General features: G+C 62.3%; 1 protein-coding gene across 1 annotated transcript; it reads right to left on the bottom strand.

Moving 5' to 3' along the window:
* Nucleotides 1-5,163: 5,163 nt before the first annotated feature.
* IRX1 (iroquois homeobox 1) lies at nucleotides 5,164-10,140 on the bottom strand. Its single transcript, XM_059060637.2, has 4 exons — nucleotides 9,865-10,140; nucleotides 5,954-6,986; nucleotides 5,521-5,593; nucleotides 5,164-5,228 (listed from the first exon to the last, which is right to left on the bottom strand). Exons 1-4 carry the CDS (start codon nucleotides 10,138-10,140, stop codon nucleotides 5,171-5,173), a joined length of 1,440 nt encoding a protein of 479 aa, XP_058916620.1. The 3' UTR covers nucleotides 5,164-5,170.
* Nucleotides 10,141-14,592: the final 4,452 nt, after the last annotated feature.

The raw sequence follows: 14,592 nt of genomic DNA, 5'->3' as shown, positions 1-14,592 counted from the left end.
CTCGCTCCCCTGCTGGGCTCAGGGCCACCGCCTTCTCTGACCTCCCACTGAAGACAGTTCCAGAATTTCTGGCCGCTCCAGGGGCCTCCCCAACCCGTGCCACCCGGGTGACTTGCATGGGCCCTGGGCCTTCTCCTCCACTGAAAACAAATGGTAAGAAAGAAACGTTAAGGCTGCGTGATACAAAGATGAATGAATATACTGATAGTGTCTATTGACACGTTTTCCTCCACCTAGAAGAAACTTTTCTTTTCATTTGAAAAGAAATTAAATATTTTCATGAGCCTCTAAAAGCACTGTGGCCCCAGGCCCTGTGGTCCCTGTGCCACCGGGTCCCCTGTGTTCGTCCCCCAGCCCCCGTGCTGCCCCAGGAGGGCCCATTTTCAGACATCTGTATTGGGAGGGAGGGGTATGCCTCCAGCTTCAGTAGCTGGAACACAAAGGCAGCCAGCAGTCCCCAAGGATGACCTTCTGAGGCCTCTCAGCTCGGAGCTATAATTAGGGCCACTGGCTCAGAGGGGCGCTGGGCCAGACCTGCAGGCTCTCTGTCCCCAGCAGAGCTGAGAGGGGATGGCTGCGGGGCTCTTGACTTGGAGAGACCAGTCACCCCACGGCCCTGGGTGGACAGGCGCAGCCCAGGAAACCTCTCCTGGGGGCCCTGCTCCCTTCACGCCAGTTCGGGGGACCCCTTGAGGGGGCTGGGCACTGTCGCTACTCCTAGAGCGCACCCCTCTACTTCCTTGTTCTACCTCCTGGCCCACCCAACCCTGGATTCACCACCCCAGGCCCAACCCTCCCCCACTGACCCCCCCCCACCTGGAGCCGCACCCTCCAGTTGAGGCCCGAGAGATGAGACCGGAAGCTCCCCAGGGCCAGGCGAGTCGAGGGCCCACAGGCACAGGGCGCGCGCTCAGTGTCAGGTACCCAAAGCTTCCTCTCTGCGGTGGTCTCCGGGAGGCCTGAGAGCCTGACTCACTGACTCATGCCCCATTGCTGGGCCCTGCAATGCGGCCCCGGCGGCCCAGGCGGGGAGCAGAGACCGCTGGAGGCAGGGCAGGCTTCCCAAGCCCCTACGGCCGGCCTGTGTACCCCAAACGTGTGCCAAGCCAGCCCCCACCAGCAACCCTCTCTGGGCTTAGCTTCCTTCCCTCCTTTCTGACCTCCACCTTGAATGCCCCAGGGGCAAATTCCCATTCCCACCAGCACACTTCTCGCACCACTTTCAGGACAGGGTTCTGGGCTCCAATCTCCCCATAAACCTTGGCAGCCACCCGGCAGCCTCAGCCCCAGCCTGACCCTGCCTGGGCCACGCGGCAACCCTGGGCCTGCCGGCACCATCAGAAAGGGGAGGAAAGCCCAGGGCCGGAGGGCCAGAAAGAGTCCTCGGTTTAGGAGAGGGGTTCGGGCGGAGGGGCCAGGGCCCCGTCGAGGCCTCCGCTCCACGGGAGAGGACCAGCGCCCAGCCTAGGGCACCACGGGTGTGCGCCCACCCTGACCTCTCTCTCCTTTCCCCCTCCCTCCCTCCTTCTCCGGCTTCCTAGCTCCCTGGCAGTCCCATCTACAAGGACGACTGAAACTTTACAGGGCATGATTCATCGGGTGGCAGCCCCTCGGAGTCACGGCGAGTATTACATTAATCAGTGTCAGGCCACTAAAACCGAGATATGAATATGAATTCTCCATATTGCAGGCGAGATAAATGTGCTGGTGATTATAATTGATCGGGGGAGGGAGGGAAGGAGCAGTGAGATCTCAGAGAACAGCGGGTCACAGAGTGGGATGGGGCCCACACCCACTCCCCAAGTCCCCGGACCAGCAATGTCTGAGGGGAGGTGCTGCTCTAGAAAAACCACACCTGGACCATCTCCCCGTCACCTCTGCAGGCCTGAGCTGGAGCAGAGAGGAGGTCTCCACATCGGGTTTCCTCTTTACCCTCTCCCAAAAAATAAGACCTAATAAAGGCAGAAGGCTGCTGTCCCGGACACGGGGTGCCCTTTCTATGGGAACCTGGTCCCTGAGGAGGAGGGAGGCCAAGTTGCCAACATGAATCCAGTGGACACCCCTCACCCTTACCCATTTTCAGGTTTAGTCTCCTCCTTACAGGACTACTGCCACCCTCTGAAATTGTGCTGGGTATGGGTAGGGGAAGGTGGGAGAGGGCACCTCTGTTCACACAGAAAGTTCCAGAAAAACTCCCACTTTGGCTTTAAAGAAAAGGGGGTTTCTATGTCCACTCCCAGCTATTTCAGGTGCTGAAGCACGGGGCTCATCAGGACCTCCCAAAGCACGGGGCTCATCAGGACCTCCCCGTGGGTCACCGCACACCCCTCAGCGTGCATGCCCTTAGGTGGCTGCAGTGGTTGGGAAAGAAGTAAACAGATAGCACACAAAGGACAAAAATGCTTTTCAATGCTCAATTAAAAATTCATGTCTAGCTCTCCAAGGGAGGAGAATAATTCTGAGGCTGGCAATCTGATTTCTTTGCAGTGAAGCTTTGGTCCCCAGGAGGGGGGCACGGACCCTTGACGACTTCTAGGCCACAGGATTCTGAGGCCTCAGACCCCCCCCACCCCGGTGGCTCAGCTACCTGGGCGGCACAGCACCCAGGGGTCCCAAATGTATTGGACAGAAAGAAAGAATGGAGATCCGGGTTGAAAGCAGACACACCTGCATGGACCATCCTCTTTGATTCTGGGGGGTTGGGGTAAAGACAGTGGAGCTGGGCCAGGGGCAGAGGACTCCACAGCCCACCTGAATCCCACCTGCTGCTTCCTGCGGTAGCTCAGAAGGGGTTTCCCCGCACGGCTTGGCCGCCAGGACAGCTTGTTTGTGGGCCAAGAACGCACCTCCGCATCAGAGGAGCAGAGCGCTGCCCCTCAGAGGTCTGTCGGCCGCGCATGCTCCCAAGAACACAGGGGTCGTGGGGTCCCAGAGGTCAGGGTGGGACCCAAGGTTCTGTTCCAGAGCTCTGGAAAGGGGAGCGGAGGGCCGCACTGTCCCCTGCAGGCCTAGCATCCAGGATAGGCCAGGAGCTCCTCTCTGAACCGGCAAGGGCCCCTGGCGACAACGCGAACACCCGGGGCGGAGCCCGGGCCTCGGCCCGGTCCTCGGGCCCCCTCTCCCCAAATGCCGGCAGCCCACCCCACGCAGTAGGCCCGGCGGCACACACCCCCAATTTCAAACAAGTGGGTGGCACTCTAGAACACAGAGAAAGCCCCTCCGACGTAATTCGAGGCTCGCGTCCACGGCGCCCCCAAAGCCAAGGACCCCCCGATTTGGCGCCCTAGCCCAGGAGCGAGATTGACGCCTCCACCAGGGTCCTATTCCGCTTGCGACCCATAGAGGGCGCCGCGAGCACGTCCGTTCGGACTGGAAGCGGCTCCACCGCGGCCGCCGCCCGCCAGCCGGCCCGCTGCTCGGCCCCGCGACCCGGCTCTCCAGCGGCTCCACGCTCCGCACCCGCGCACCCCGACGCGCCGTCGGGCCACGCTTGCCGCGGCCGCCCCTTCGCGCCTCCTCCCGCCTCGGGGGCGGCAAGTGGGCTCCTTTTCCTCCGGACCGATGGCGGCGGGGGGAGGCGCTGGAGAAGGACGCGGGAGCCGGGGGCGGCGGTGCGGTGGGTGGCGCCCGCTGGTTCTCGGCACGAGCGCCCCTTTCCTCGCCGCAGGGGAGCCCGGGGCACCGGCCGCGCCCGGCTTTCCCCTCCCGCAGCCGCGTCCCTCGCCGCCGCGAGCGGCCCCGGGACGGCGGGTCCCGAGGGTCTCGAGGGCGAATGTGGGGCTCGGCTCGGGGTGGGGGAGGTCCTGTCCGACACCGGGGACTCGGCCTCCTCCCCACTGGGCCGGCTACCTCCGCAGCCCCCATCCTCACTGGCAGTTTTACAGACGTCTGCCTTCGCGGTTTTCACCAGTGCAAGGGCCCTGCGCCCTCTGGAAGTGCAGGCTGCGCAGCCCGCCCCGCACGCCCCGCGGCCCGCAGTCCTGACCAGCGAAGCTCCCGAGGCTCCGGGCCGGCTCCTTCCGCATTGTTTCCCACCGCCACTCCAGCCGCCTCCCAGCCCAGCGGCCATCTGGGCGTTACTGGCTCCTCGGCTCGCTGGGGGCGCCCGGCGCAGGGCGCATGAGTTTAAAGGGGCGTCCCTGGGAGACCGAAGCCCGCTCCCCTCTTTGTCACCCACACACTCTACTGCAGCCCCGTCGCTCACACAACCGGAGAACCACGGAGCTGCAGCCCTGGCAGGAGAGTTAAAAATTTAAAAAAAAATTCCTATTTCTGCACGTGTGATTTAGCCAAATAACTAAAAACTACACCGAAAGCAGAATTTCATACTCCATTATGTCCTCATTCTACCTACGAAACGCCCCGACGCCCCGATGCACCGCTGAGACAACTGGTTGTAAACCGATTTCAAATACGAAGTTCTCCTTTGGGGAGAGGATTGGAAATGCTTTTCACTTTTCCCCCATCGTTGCCCACTGCAAAAAAATCGTTTTATGAACTGCCGAAAATCGAACTCATTTATGTCTTGAGAAGGGCGTGTCCAGATAAATGTGTAAGAGTTGGAAAGAACTGAACTGCCAGCAAGGATTGCCCTGGTGACATTAACAAATGCAACAACAACCAGGGAGGCTGAGAAGCAGCGGCCTTTGGGGTGGAAACTCCCCAAAGGGGAGCTTCTCTCCCCAGCCGCAGGCACTAGAGCCCGGCCAGGATGCCAAGATTCCTGATTCCAGGACGGGGGACGCCCCCAGCGACGCCCAGCCACACACAGCAGCAGGAGCAGGGGCCATCATTTCATTTAGTTTATTAGACAAAAATATATGATTTAGACAGGTTCGCTGACGCGCTATTTACAATCTGAAATCACTCTATATACAGAAGGAAAAAAAAAAAAAAAGAAAGAAAGAAAGACAGAAGCACATGGGGGCATTTACCGAACTGATAATCGCCCGGAGCACGGTGACGGCCACCCGGGGCGGCGGGCAGAGGCCGGGCTGCCTGGACGCGAGCTCGGGCCGGATGAGCCCCTTTCTGCAGAAAGCGATGGATGGGAGTCCTCGACTTCGTTGCCAGATTTGCCCTTTACACCAGTTTGTCTTGATTCCTCCCTCACCCCCTCCCTCCCGAACTTCTCCCCCCTCCCCCCGCAAAAGTAAAGGAAGACCCTGGATCAGGCTGATGGGAGGGCTGCTAGGATCCTCGGCGTCCCCTCCCGCGGGGCCAGCGAGCTGCAGGGGAAACACAGCAAGACAAGAAGAACACAGCGCTGTCAGTGGGTGGAAGCTGGGACCCAGCGTGGCCGGTGGCGCCAGCCAAGCGCCTGGGGGGCGGGGTGAGCTGCCCCGCGAGGCTCCCGGCTCGGGAGAAACCGGGGAGCACCACGCTGGCCCGGGCGCCCGGCTGGCGGACAGCGCCCCGTCCACGCTGACTGCGCGACCCCTCTGCCGCCTGCCGCCGCTCGGCCTCCGGCCCCCGACTCCCCCTCGCCCCTACCCGGAGGTAAACACCAAGGGCACTCACTTGTCGCGCACGGGCTGGAAGGGCGACTTTAACTGCTGTGCCGGCGAGTCCGGCCTGGGGATGAGGTCTCTCTCTGCGAGGGAGGGGAAGAGGCAGAGCGTTAGGTCCCAGAGACAGTGGGGGGAAGGGGTGCCGCAGAGGGGCACAGGCCTCCTCCCCCCACCCCCGCCCCGTCCCTGGCAAGTGTCTCCAGGGAAACCTCCCTGCCTCCCCCGGGACAGGCCAGCGGGTAGAGCTCGGCTTTCTCGGGAGAGCCGGAGGGCCGTGGCCTCGCTCCTTGAATTCAGGCAGGGATTACTGCTCAGCCCCGAGCTCAGCGGTCACCGCCTCTCACCCTCCGGGGCCAATGCTCCCCCTCCATCCCCGGACTCGCCCGGGCTCCGGATCACTGGCCTGGGGGCAGGGCGGACGTCCCCGTCCCGGGGCGCTGTACCTGGGAGCGAGGGGGGGCTGCTGCGGGACGAGGCCTTGTCGCCGTGGAGCAGCCCCGCGGCCACGGGGACGGGCGGCTGCGGCGGCGGCGGCGGCGGCGGCGCGGACAGGTGCGGGCCGTGGGGCGCGCCAACGCCCAGGAAGGAGCGCACGTTGAGCAGCGAGCCCTGCGTGAGGAACGCGCCGTTGGTCCAGTTGGAGAACTTGCCGATGTGGCAGGTGTACAGTCCGTGGCTGGGCAGGAAGGCCGGGTGTTGCAGCGGCGCGCCCGCGGGGGGCCCGTGCGCGCCCGCGTGGCCGGCGGGAGGCGGCGAGGCCTTGGGCGCGCCGTCGGGGCTGGTGGCCGTCTCGGCCAGCGACCAGATCTTGGGCTTGCTGTGCGGCGCGCCCTGCAGGCCGCCCGCCGCGGCGCCCGGACTCAGCAGGCGCGTGCTGCCGGGCTCCGGGACCTCCTTGGCCAGGCCCAGGGGGGAGTCTTGGGGCTTGAACGTGTCGGCGGCCGCCAGCGGTGAGCCCTGGTCCCGGGCGAGGGCGGCGGGCGCGGCGGGCGCGCGCGGCGCCTCGGCTTTGTCCTCGTCGTCCTCGTTGCTCTGGTCGCCGTCGTGCTCGTCGATCTTGTCGATATCGATGCTCTCCAGGTCGATCTCCTCGTCGTCCTCGGCCTTCTCAGGGTCCCCCTCGGTATCGCTCCCGAAGAGAGCGCCGTCCTCCTGGTCCTTGCTGCGCGCGCCCCACGTCACCTTGTTCTCCTTCTTGAGGCGCCGGCGCGCGTTGGCGAACCAGGTGGAGACCTGCGTGAGGGTCATCTTGGTGATGATGGCCAGCATGATCTTCTCGCCCTTGGTGGGGTAGGGGTTCTTGCGGTGCTCGTTGAGCCAGGCCTTCAGCGTGCTGGTGCTCTCGCGCGTGGCGTTCTTGGGCCGCCCGGGGTCCCCGTACTGGAACTGCCCGTAGGGGTAATAGGCCGGCGCCGTGTGGGCGGCGAAGGTGGCGGGGTGCACCCCGGGGTTGTCCTTGAGCTCATACTGTGAACCCTGCAGCCACAAGGCCCAGCGAGGGAGTAGAGAGAAAGCAGGGGGAAGAGAAAGAGAGAGAGAGAGAGAGAGAGAGAGAGAGAGAGAGAGACAGATGAGTCCCCCCAAACTGGGACCGTGGGAGGCAGATGCTCCCGCCGGCTCCAGAATAGGAAGCCTAGTCCTTATGCACCACCCGGGTTGGAAGAGGGGGTCAGACCAGAAGCTGCCTCCAGAAACTGCCCTTCCACCAATCATGGAGATATTTTTGTCACTCAGGAAAAGTTGCAGAATCCTAGAATCTCTAGAAGACCACAGCGGGAGCCGCAGCCCCTAGGATTTCCCTAGGCCGCCCGCAGGGCCCCCAGCCCCACCTCCCAAAACAACTCCAGAAGCCTGGGTGTCCAAGTTTATCTCACACTCGCTAGAGGGGAAAACCTTTTAACCAGGCTGATAAAACAGTTTCTCCAAACGTAGAGAACCAAGAGCCCAGGCCCCCTCCCTTTGACCCTGAGGGGGTCAAACAAAATAAACCATCCTGGGTTTTCGGAGAGTCCAAATCCACCAGCAATTTAAAATGAAAGCACACTCCTTTTAGCTCCCAAATTAACCTGCATAGAATGGCTCACCCGCCCCGCACTTAAAGGTCTACAGCGGGTGACACAGGTAATTTAAAATTTTAATCCTGGCCATCGTCAACAACAATAACAAAAACACCATTTGTTTTTTTTTTAATACAGAAAGAGGGGTTATCCGGTAAAACATTAACGGGAGGGCCCGGAGTACCAACTGCGCGGAGCAGAACTGTTTCCTAGGCCTCTGCTCGGAGACTTTATCTCTCAAGTTTGACTTTGATCAGGGCAAAAGCAAGCACAAACGGTTCGCAAGGCATTTAGAGGCCGTGATTTATTTGCAATCAATATTCTTTTTATCATCGGTAGTAAAACACAGCAAGTCAAATTATCCCATCAGGTTTTTTTGGTAAATAACATTTTATCTTTCTAACAACCTCATTAGGCCTCATTATTACCATAAATTGCCCAGACAGACATTCACTCACAATTTTATCTTTTGGACTTCCAAATCCCCAACCGTAAAGGCTTGGAAACCTAGACCTAGAATTTGGGTTTGGATTTAGGCTTCCTTTCCAGGAACCATCAGGAGACCAGGAGGAAACACATGCACGCACGTACATCTACCTTTGGGGGCGGGGTGGTTGGATTTCTATATAGTTTTCCCTCCGTAAAAGAGAGAGAGAGAGAGAAAAAAAAAAAAAAAGAAAAAACAAGCATCTCCCTTCCCAACCTCACTACAATGGGAGCAGATCCTCACCATAGAGGCCCCCTCCCCTACAAACGCCCGCGGGTTTCCCAACTGGCACACATCTGTATTCAAAATTTCTGTAAAAAAATTATAATCGTCCATGTAAACATTGTCGAGTTGTGTTAGCAGAGGGTGGGGGGGAGACCTGGGACTCTGGAGAAAGTTGCAAAAAGCAGAAGATTTCTCTGACTAATTAGTTCAGTGGTCGAGGCCCAGAGACAAGGTTTCTCCGGCCAGATTTCGTTTTGGCCTCATCTTTGCAAAATGTACTTTGCACTTTTCTAATTATTTTCGTTGTAACTGTAAGGAAGACATTTCGGCCTCGTCTCTGCTGGGAATTCTTTTTGAAAGGATACCTTGTAAATCTCTCAACGCTTCCCCCTGCATCCCGGCCGCCAGAACAAAATGGGAGCTGATCTTTTTTGATAGCAACCGATCTGAAAGGCAGCCGGGGCCGCTTTCAGAGAAATAGGCTTTCTTTTCAAAACTACAAGAAAAGTTACAGGAAAACACACCGGCCGCTTTGCTCCTTTACTATTGTCGGGTATGTATTTCCTGTCTCTTTTTCGCGGAGTGGGGAGACGTGGCGGGGGTGTGTGGGTGGGCGTGTGTGTGGGGGGGTCCTCGCAAATTGTGTGACCCCTCGGGCAGCAGTGCAGGAGGGGTCTGCCTCCGCGACCCGCGCGCCCGGCGAGCCATTCCCAGCAGCACGAAGTTTAAGGCAGACTTTGCCGTCAGACCTAGGAAAATGGACCCTTTAGATCAACGGCCCCGCGGAGCATGAAATTTGCAGCCCCCGACTCCTCCATGTGACACCCACTGGGGCAGGCGCTTAAGAGGACAGCATTTATTTTAAGCCCAGGGACACCGCTCTCTTCAATCCTCCATTATGCAACGCAGGAAGAAAAGTGCTTTTCTTTCGGTGCAAATGAAATGAAAACTTTGGCAACTTAGGAAAGTCAAAGCAAACACCGTTTCAGACGCCAACAATTATTTCGCCTTCATTTTTTGTTGAATTTCAAATTTGCGCTCAGGCCTCTAAGAGACCCCTCGGCCTGTCCGATCTCCATTGTTAGGCTTATTTTGACCGCCTCTACTACGCTTTAAAGGGTTCCGATACAACGGCACGAGCACTGCCAAAGAGGGAGAAAATCGAGTCCCCCTGGCTCAGCCCAGACGCTGAAATGGTCGCGCCAGCGGGGCCCGCGGGCCGGGAAGCGGCGTCCGGGGAAACCGGGCCGAGCCGCCCCGCCGCCACCGAGCCAGGGGCGCCGGGCGAGATTGGCCCCGACCTCCAGCGCCGGCCGCGCGCCCCGGGCCTGCTCCCGCGGCCTGCCGACTCCCAGCGAGACCCCCTGCGCAGCCCGAGCCTCCCGCCTCCCCGCTTCCCGGGGCCCGTGGCGGGGCCGCTCCCGGCCGGCCTCTTCGAGCGCCCGCGGCCACCACCGCCTCCTCGGCCGCGCCGGCAGGGCCGATCCGGCGCCCGCTCTCGCCTCCCGCGCCCCGCGCCGCCCCGGGCCCCGGGCTCCGGGCCCCGGGCCGCGTGCGGGGCGCCGAGCAGGCCAGGCTCACTCACCATCTGCGAGAAGAGGCTGAGGTCGGCGGCGTAGGGCAGGAAGGCGCTGTAGTTGGGCGCGCCCGCGTACGGGCCGGCCGCCGCGTACATGCCCAGCACCGAGGTGACGGCGGCCGCGCCCGCGCCCGCGCCCAGCTCCGCCGCCCCGGGCCGGCCCGACGAGGCGGCGGCGGCGGCGGCGGCGGCCGCGGCCAGCACTCCCGGGCGCTCGCCGCCGTAGGCGCCCGGCCCCGCGGCGCTCAGGTACTGCGGGTAGCCCAGCTGCGGGAAGGACATGTCCGCGGACTCGGCGGCGGCGGCGGCGGCGGGCAAGTATTAAAGGGCGGGGGGAAGCCCAGGGGGCGGGGGAGGCGCGGTCTGGGGAGCGGGCCGCCGGCCGGGCGCGCTCGGGCCGGCCCGGAGGCGGGGGCCGGTGGCTGCTCCTCGGCCGGGTGCTCGCTGGCGCCCGGCTCCCGCCTGCGCCCGGATCCGCGATCGCGCGCCGACTGCGGCGGCCGCCCTCCGCTCGGCGGCGGGGCTTTCAGACACAATTTGAAGTTGATGCTTTGATTGGCATCCCCTTGAGCTCTGGCCCCGCCCCCGGCTCCCCTCCTGCCCCCTCCCTGCCTCCCGCCCGCCCTCGCCGGCTGCTCCCGCCCCTCCCGGCGAGCACGTGGTGCCCAGCGCCGGCCGGGCCACCTCCGCCCGCGGTGGCCGCGCGAGCGGCCGGGCAGCGGGTGTGGGGCCGAGGCCGCGGGCTCCTTCCCCGCCGGCCCCCGGGGCTGTCTGACAACCTGTCGACGCCGGCTTACAGCTGTCGGACACCGCAGCTGGCCGCTTCGAGGCCGAGGTGTGTCTTGCTCGCTCACAAAAAACACCTCGGCGCCTGCTTTTCCGCCGTGCGGGCGGCGGGGAAGGGGCGGGCGGGAGCGCGATGACAGCCGGCGGGGAGCGGCCTCTCCTCCGAGGTCCACGCTGCCTTTGGCTCCCCGGGTCATCTTTGGCGGAAGTGCCGCTAAACCGGCGTGGCGCGACAACCCGACGCGGCGTTGCGTCCCCGTGGCCCCCACTAGGTATTAACAGGTCCTCTGGCAGGGGCTAGGCTGGCCTCGCTGCACTTGGAGAAGCGGAAAGCGGCCGATCCCTGCAGGCTTTTCCAATTGTGAAAACTTTGAGATAGGGCAACCCCAGCTGGGAAGCCACTAGCTTGGAGGAAGCAGATGGTCGGTTCTTGGGGCTGAGGGGAAAGGACCGCTTTTCTTTGCGGAGACGGGACCGCTGCGTCCGGGAGGGAAGCAGTCCGCCCCCACCCCGGCGATGGGAGAGGCCAGCCTGGCCTGGACCCCCCTCGTTTGTCCACTAGGTGAGCAAAGGCAGGAAGTAAACTTGTGTGGAGCGCGCCGGCCCCAGGCGGCGCCGCGACCAGGCCGGGGACCCGGCTTCCCTCTCCTCCTCCTGCCAGAAGAGCGGCGAGTGACCCGGCCGGGCAGAGCGCGCGCTGGGGGGTGGCTCCGGATTGCCTGGGGTCCTGTGGGGCTGGGGCGCAGACGCCGGGGGCAAGGTCCTCCTCGCCTCCCTGTGCCCTGCACCTCTCGGGCAGGCCGCTTCTGCGCTGCGCTCAATGGCTTGGCCCTGGAGACCGGGTGAGGAGCGCACCCAGGGTACCTGCCTGGCCTCCCGGGGCCGCTTTGCGCTCCATCTCCTAAGCTGCAGCCGGCGCCAGGCGTGTATTCCCTGCTGCTGCGTTCGGGCACTCGGAACCCGGCAGGAATTTCATCCAGGCACCTGGGTGGTGGCCTAGTTTGGGGGCTGTTTGGGGCAACAGAACTAAGGCCATGCCCCCAGAATGCTGTGAGATACTGGTGACCTGGGCCACCTGTACCCTGGACACCGACCCGATCACCGTCCTCTAGTTCCCTATTCCAGCGGCCCCAACCTGCTAGGTCCAAGTACTCCCGGAGCATCAGGAAAGATCCCATATCCCCCATCAGGGTCCCTGAGGACAGTCACAGAGCCACCGACTATAATTAGCGACAATAACGCCCATAATAGTAATTACTAATTACCAGCTGTGTAATCAGGCCTTATTTTGTGTTCAGAGTCAGGTTTTCTTCCTGTTCATACCGTCCTCCCTCTTCTCCAGCCTCTATCCCCACCCCACTAACCAGTCCCTGCTCACGCCAGAAAGCCTGTGCAACGGCCTGGGCTCCCTTCCTGCTTTGACAGCTTCTGGGGGGCCGCAGGCGGTCAGTCCTGCTCTGGGAAGCCCCCTGACCGCAGCTTCCTCCCGCCGTCCAGCCCGCCACCCCGCCCCTCCCCAGCTCCCTCCGCCAAACAAACGGAGGGACGGCCAGCCCCCCCACTGTCCTGTTTGGCAAACTCCAGTGTCACATTTCAGGGTGACAGGTAAATACAGGGTGAGATAAGCCCTCTTGTGTGGGTTGGAGAACCAGGTGGAATGTAAGCCCAGAGAAAATCCTCGGTGTCAAGATTCAGCCACCGGGATGAATCACCTGCCCACCTCCTACCTGCAACTGCCCACCTTGACTCGCATCAAGCTGTAGCCCTCACAGCCCGGGGGGGGGGTGGATGGAGGGAGACAGGGCCGCAGGCTTTGTCCTGAGCCTCAACCAGCCCAGCAGTGCCACCCGCTGTGCCCGGTCTGTGCCACCTCCTTTCCGGTCATGAAGTGATTGTTGGTTTCTGAAGGCACTTGGGAGCTGAGTGGGAATGGCGCCCCAGAAAGGGTGCCTGGGGATAAGGAGGTGATGGCCGAACTGGTACTAGAAAGGTCTGTGGCCTTGCCCCCAGGGAGCCCTAGAGAGGTGCCTGTGGCCTTTGTCTTTCCCTGAGGGCCAGGTGCTGGGATCCTAATGGAGCCTGGCAACCACCACTCCCCATCTCTTCCCTACTTTCTCCTTGGCCCTTTACCCCAAAACTTGCACGTGGAAAACTAGGAAGCAACGTCGACAAAAATAAAAATAAAAATAAAAAAAGAAGAAATCTGCCTCCCATCGTGGAGAGGGGGAGGGGCAGAGAAGGATCTAGAGACTTGCTGGCTCATTTTTAATCATCAAGTGGTTAAGGAGGGCCCAGAAAGGCCCAGGGTGCCTGAGCCAAGACAGCAGGCCCTGTGCCCGAACCTCGGGCTGACTTAAATAACCGCCTAATGGATCCAGAACTTTCCCCAAAGAGGCCGGCCCAGTGCACACCTAAGCCCTTCTGACGTCCACGGCTGTCCCTCTGGTGGCCCGAAAGGCGCAGGGTCAAGAGACGGACCAGCCTGGTCCTGTGCCCGGACCCGCGGGCACCGGAGGGGTACGCAGGCTGCGGGGCTTCGGCCGCCCCGCCGTCGAAAACCGACGGCCCGGAGCCCTGCTGCTCTGGATGGGTGACTGGGGAGAGACCCGCTTCTCAGATCTTCAGCCACCGTCCCCGCCTCGCAAGGGGTTGCTCAGGCAGGCCCGGCCACTGGTCTGGAAGCCTCGCCGGCCAGAGCGGCCCCCGACCCTGTCGCTCAGTCTTCACTGAGCCGGAGGCAGGGCCTGGGAGCAGTGCAAAGCCAGACCTAGGGGTCGCTGCGCGGCCGAAGTGGAGCTCCGCCCGGGCGGTGTCCTGGCTCGGGTCTGGGAGCCCTGTATTCAGTAAGGACCCCCACTCAGGGACCCGCGGCAGTCGGCCCCCATCGCCGGCGCGACCCCGAGGAGCTCAGCAGGGGCAGTTGCCGGGACCCTTTGGCTGGAAGGCCCGGACCCTCTGCGCGCCGCAGCTGGGACGTGGGCCTCTGGGTGTACCCGTGTGTGTGTGTGTGTGTGTGTGTGTGTGTGCAGGGCGCTTGTGTGCAGACTCGGCTCCGGAGGCGGGTGACTCTGGTGGGGGAGCGGGCCCGGGGATGTGTACCTGGCGGGGCGGGGGGGGGCGGCGGGGGGCGGAGGTACTGATGCACGGTGCGCGTTTGAACCAACTCGATGGAAAGTTTACTCGCTCGTTTTCTTTATTGGGGGTGGGCGGTGCTAGTTTTCTAATAGGAGGGAATCGTTATCACCTATCTGAAAACTACCGTGTCCTTTTTCTTTCCGCAGCCCCTCGAGAAAAGTGCATCCAGCTCTCTTCCCTCCCCCTGCCCCGCGCTTATTTACATGAGGATGAGATTAAAGCAAGCGGACGGCAGCCTCATCTACAATGTCATCGCTTCTGAAATCATTCTCGCCGGTTTTGAAGCCTTGCTGACCTAGGTCTCCGAAGACGAGGAGGAAGCTCGTGGGAAAACAGCCCACTCCCTGGAGCCATCACAGACCTGCCTTTGGCGCCGAGAACCGGGCGGCACAGATCCGACTCGGGGATGCAGCCGTCGTCTCCTTGACCTCATCGCCTGCCTTTCAAAATGGCCATTATTTACTTTGCAGATGCCAGGGCTACAGCGCTGGGCCGCAGCTCGGTGGCAGGGCGGGGCGGCCTGACCCTGGTCCGCGCCCCGCGACTGCGGCCCGTCCACCCGCCCCGAAGCTCACACCCTGATTTACGAGTCTTGTTCAACACTCATTTAAGACTTAGTTTCTCCAGCGAGATCCAGCCAGAAAGCCACCCCGCTTGGCGACAGCGAGGCGAATGTCAAACAGTCCCTGGCTGTTGAGACCCTCTCCGGAGCGCCCAGCTGTAACCCGGGCGCCCATGGGCGCCAGGCCAGGAGGTGGGTCGGGCCGGCGGCTGTGATACCGCGGCCCTCTCGACCCCGATCCCCGCGCGCCG

Source organism: Kogia breviceps, chromosome 4 (genome assembly GCF_026419965.1).
Source record: "Kogia breviceps isolate mKogBre1 chromosome 4, mKogBre1 haplotype 1, whole genome shotgun sequence".
In the NCBI taxonomy this organism is placed as follows: domain Eukaryota; kingdom Metazoa; phylum Chordata; class Mammalia; order Artiodactyla; family Physeteridae; genus Kogia; species Kogia breviceps.
Note: the sequence above shows the minus strand (reverse complement) of the source record. Positions and strands in the feature narration are given on the sequence as shown.

Bases quoted from the DNA above. Each gene is read 5' to 3' on its own strand.
- IRX1 (XM_059060637.2), bottom strand. From the start codon at position 10,140: ATGTCCTTCCCGCAGCTGGGCTACCCGCAGTACCTGAGCGCCGCGGGG. The intron at 5,594-5,953 runs GTACAGCGCCCC...CCTCCCTCGCAG, and splicing joins CAGCCCCCCCTCGCTCCCAG to AGAGAGACCTCATCCCCAGG. The intron at 5,229-5,520 runs GTGAGTGCCCTT...TTTCCCCTGCAG, and splicing joins TTCCAGCCCGTGCGCGACAA to CTCGCTGGCCCCGCGGGAGG.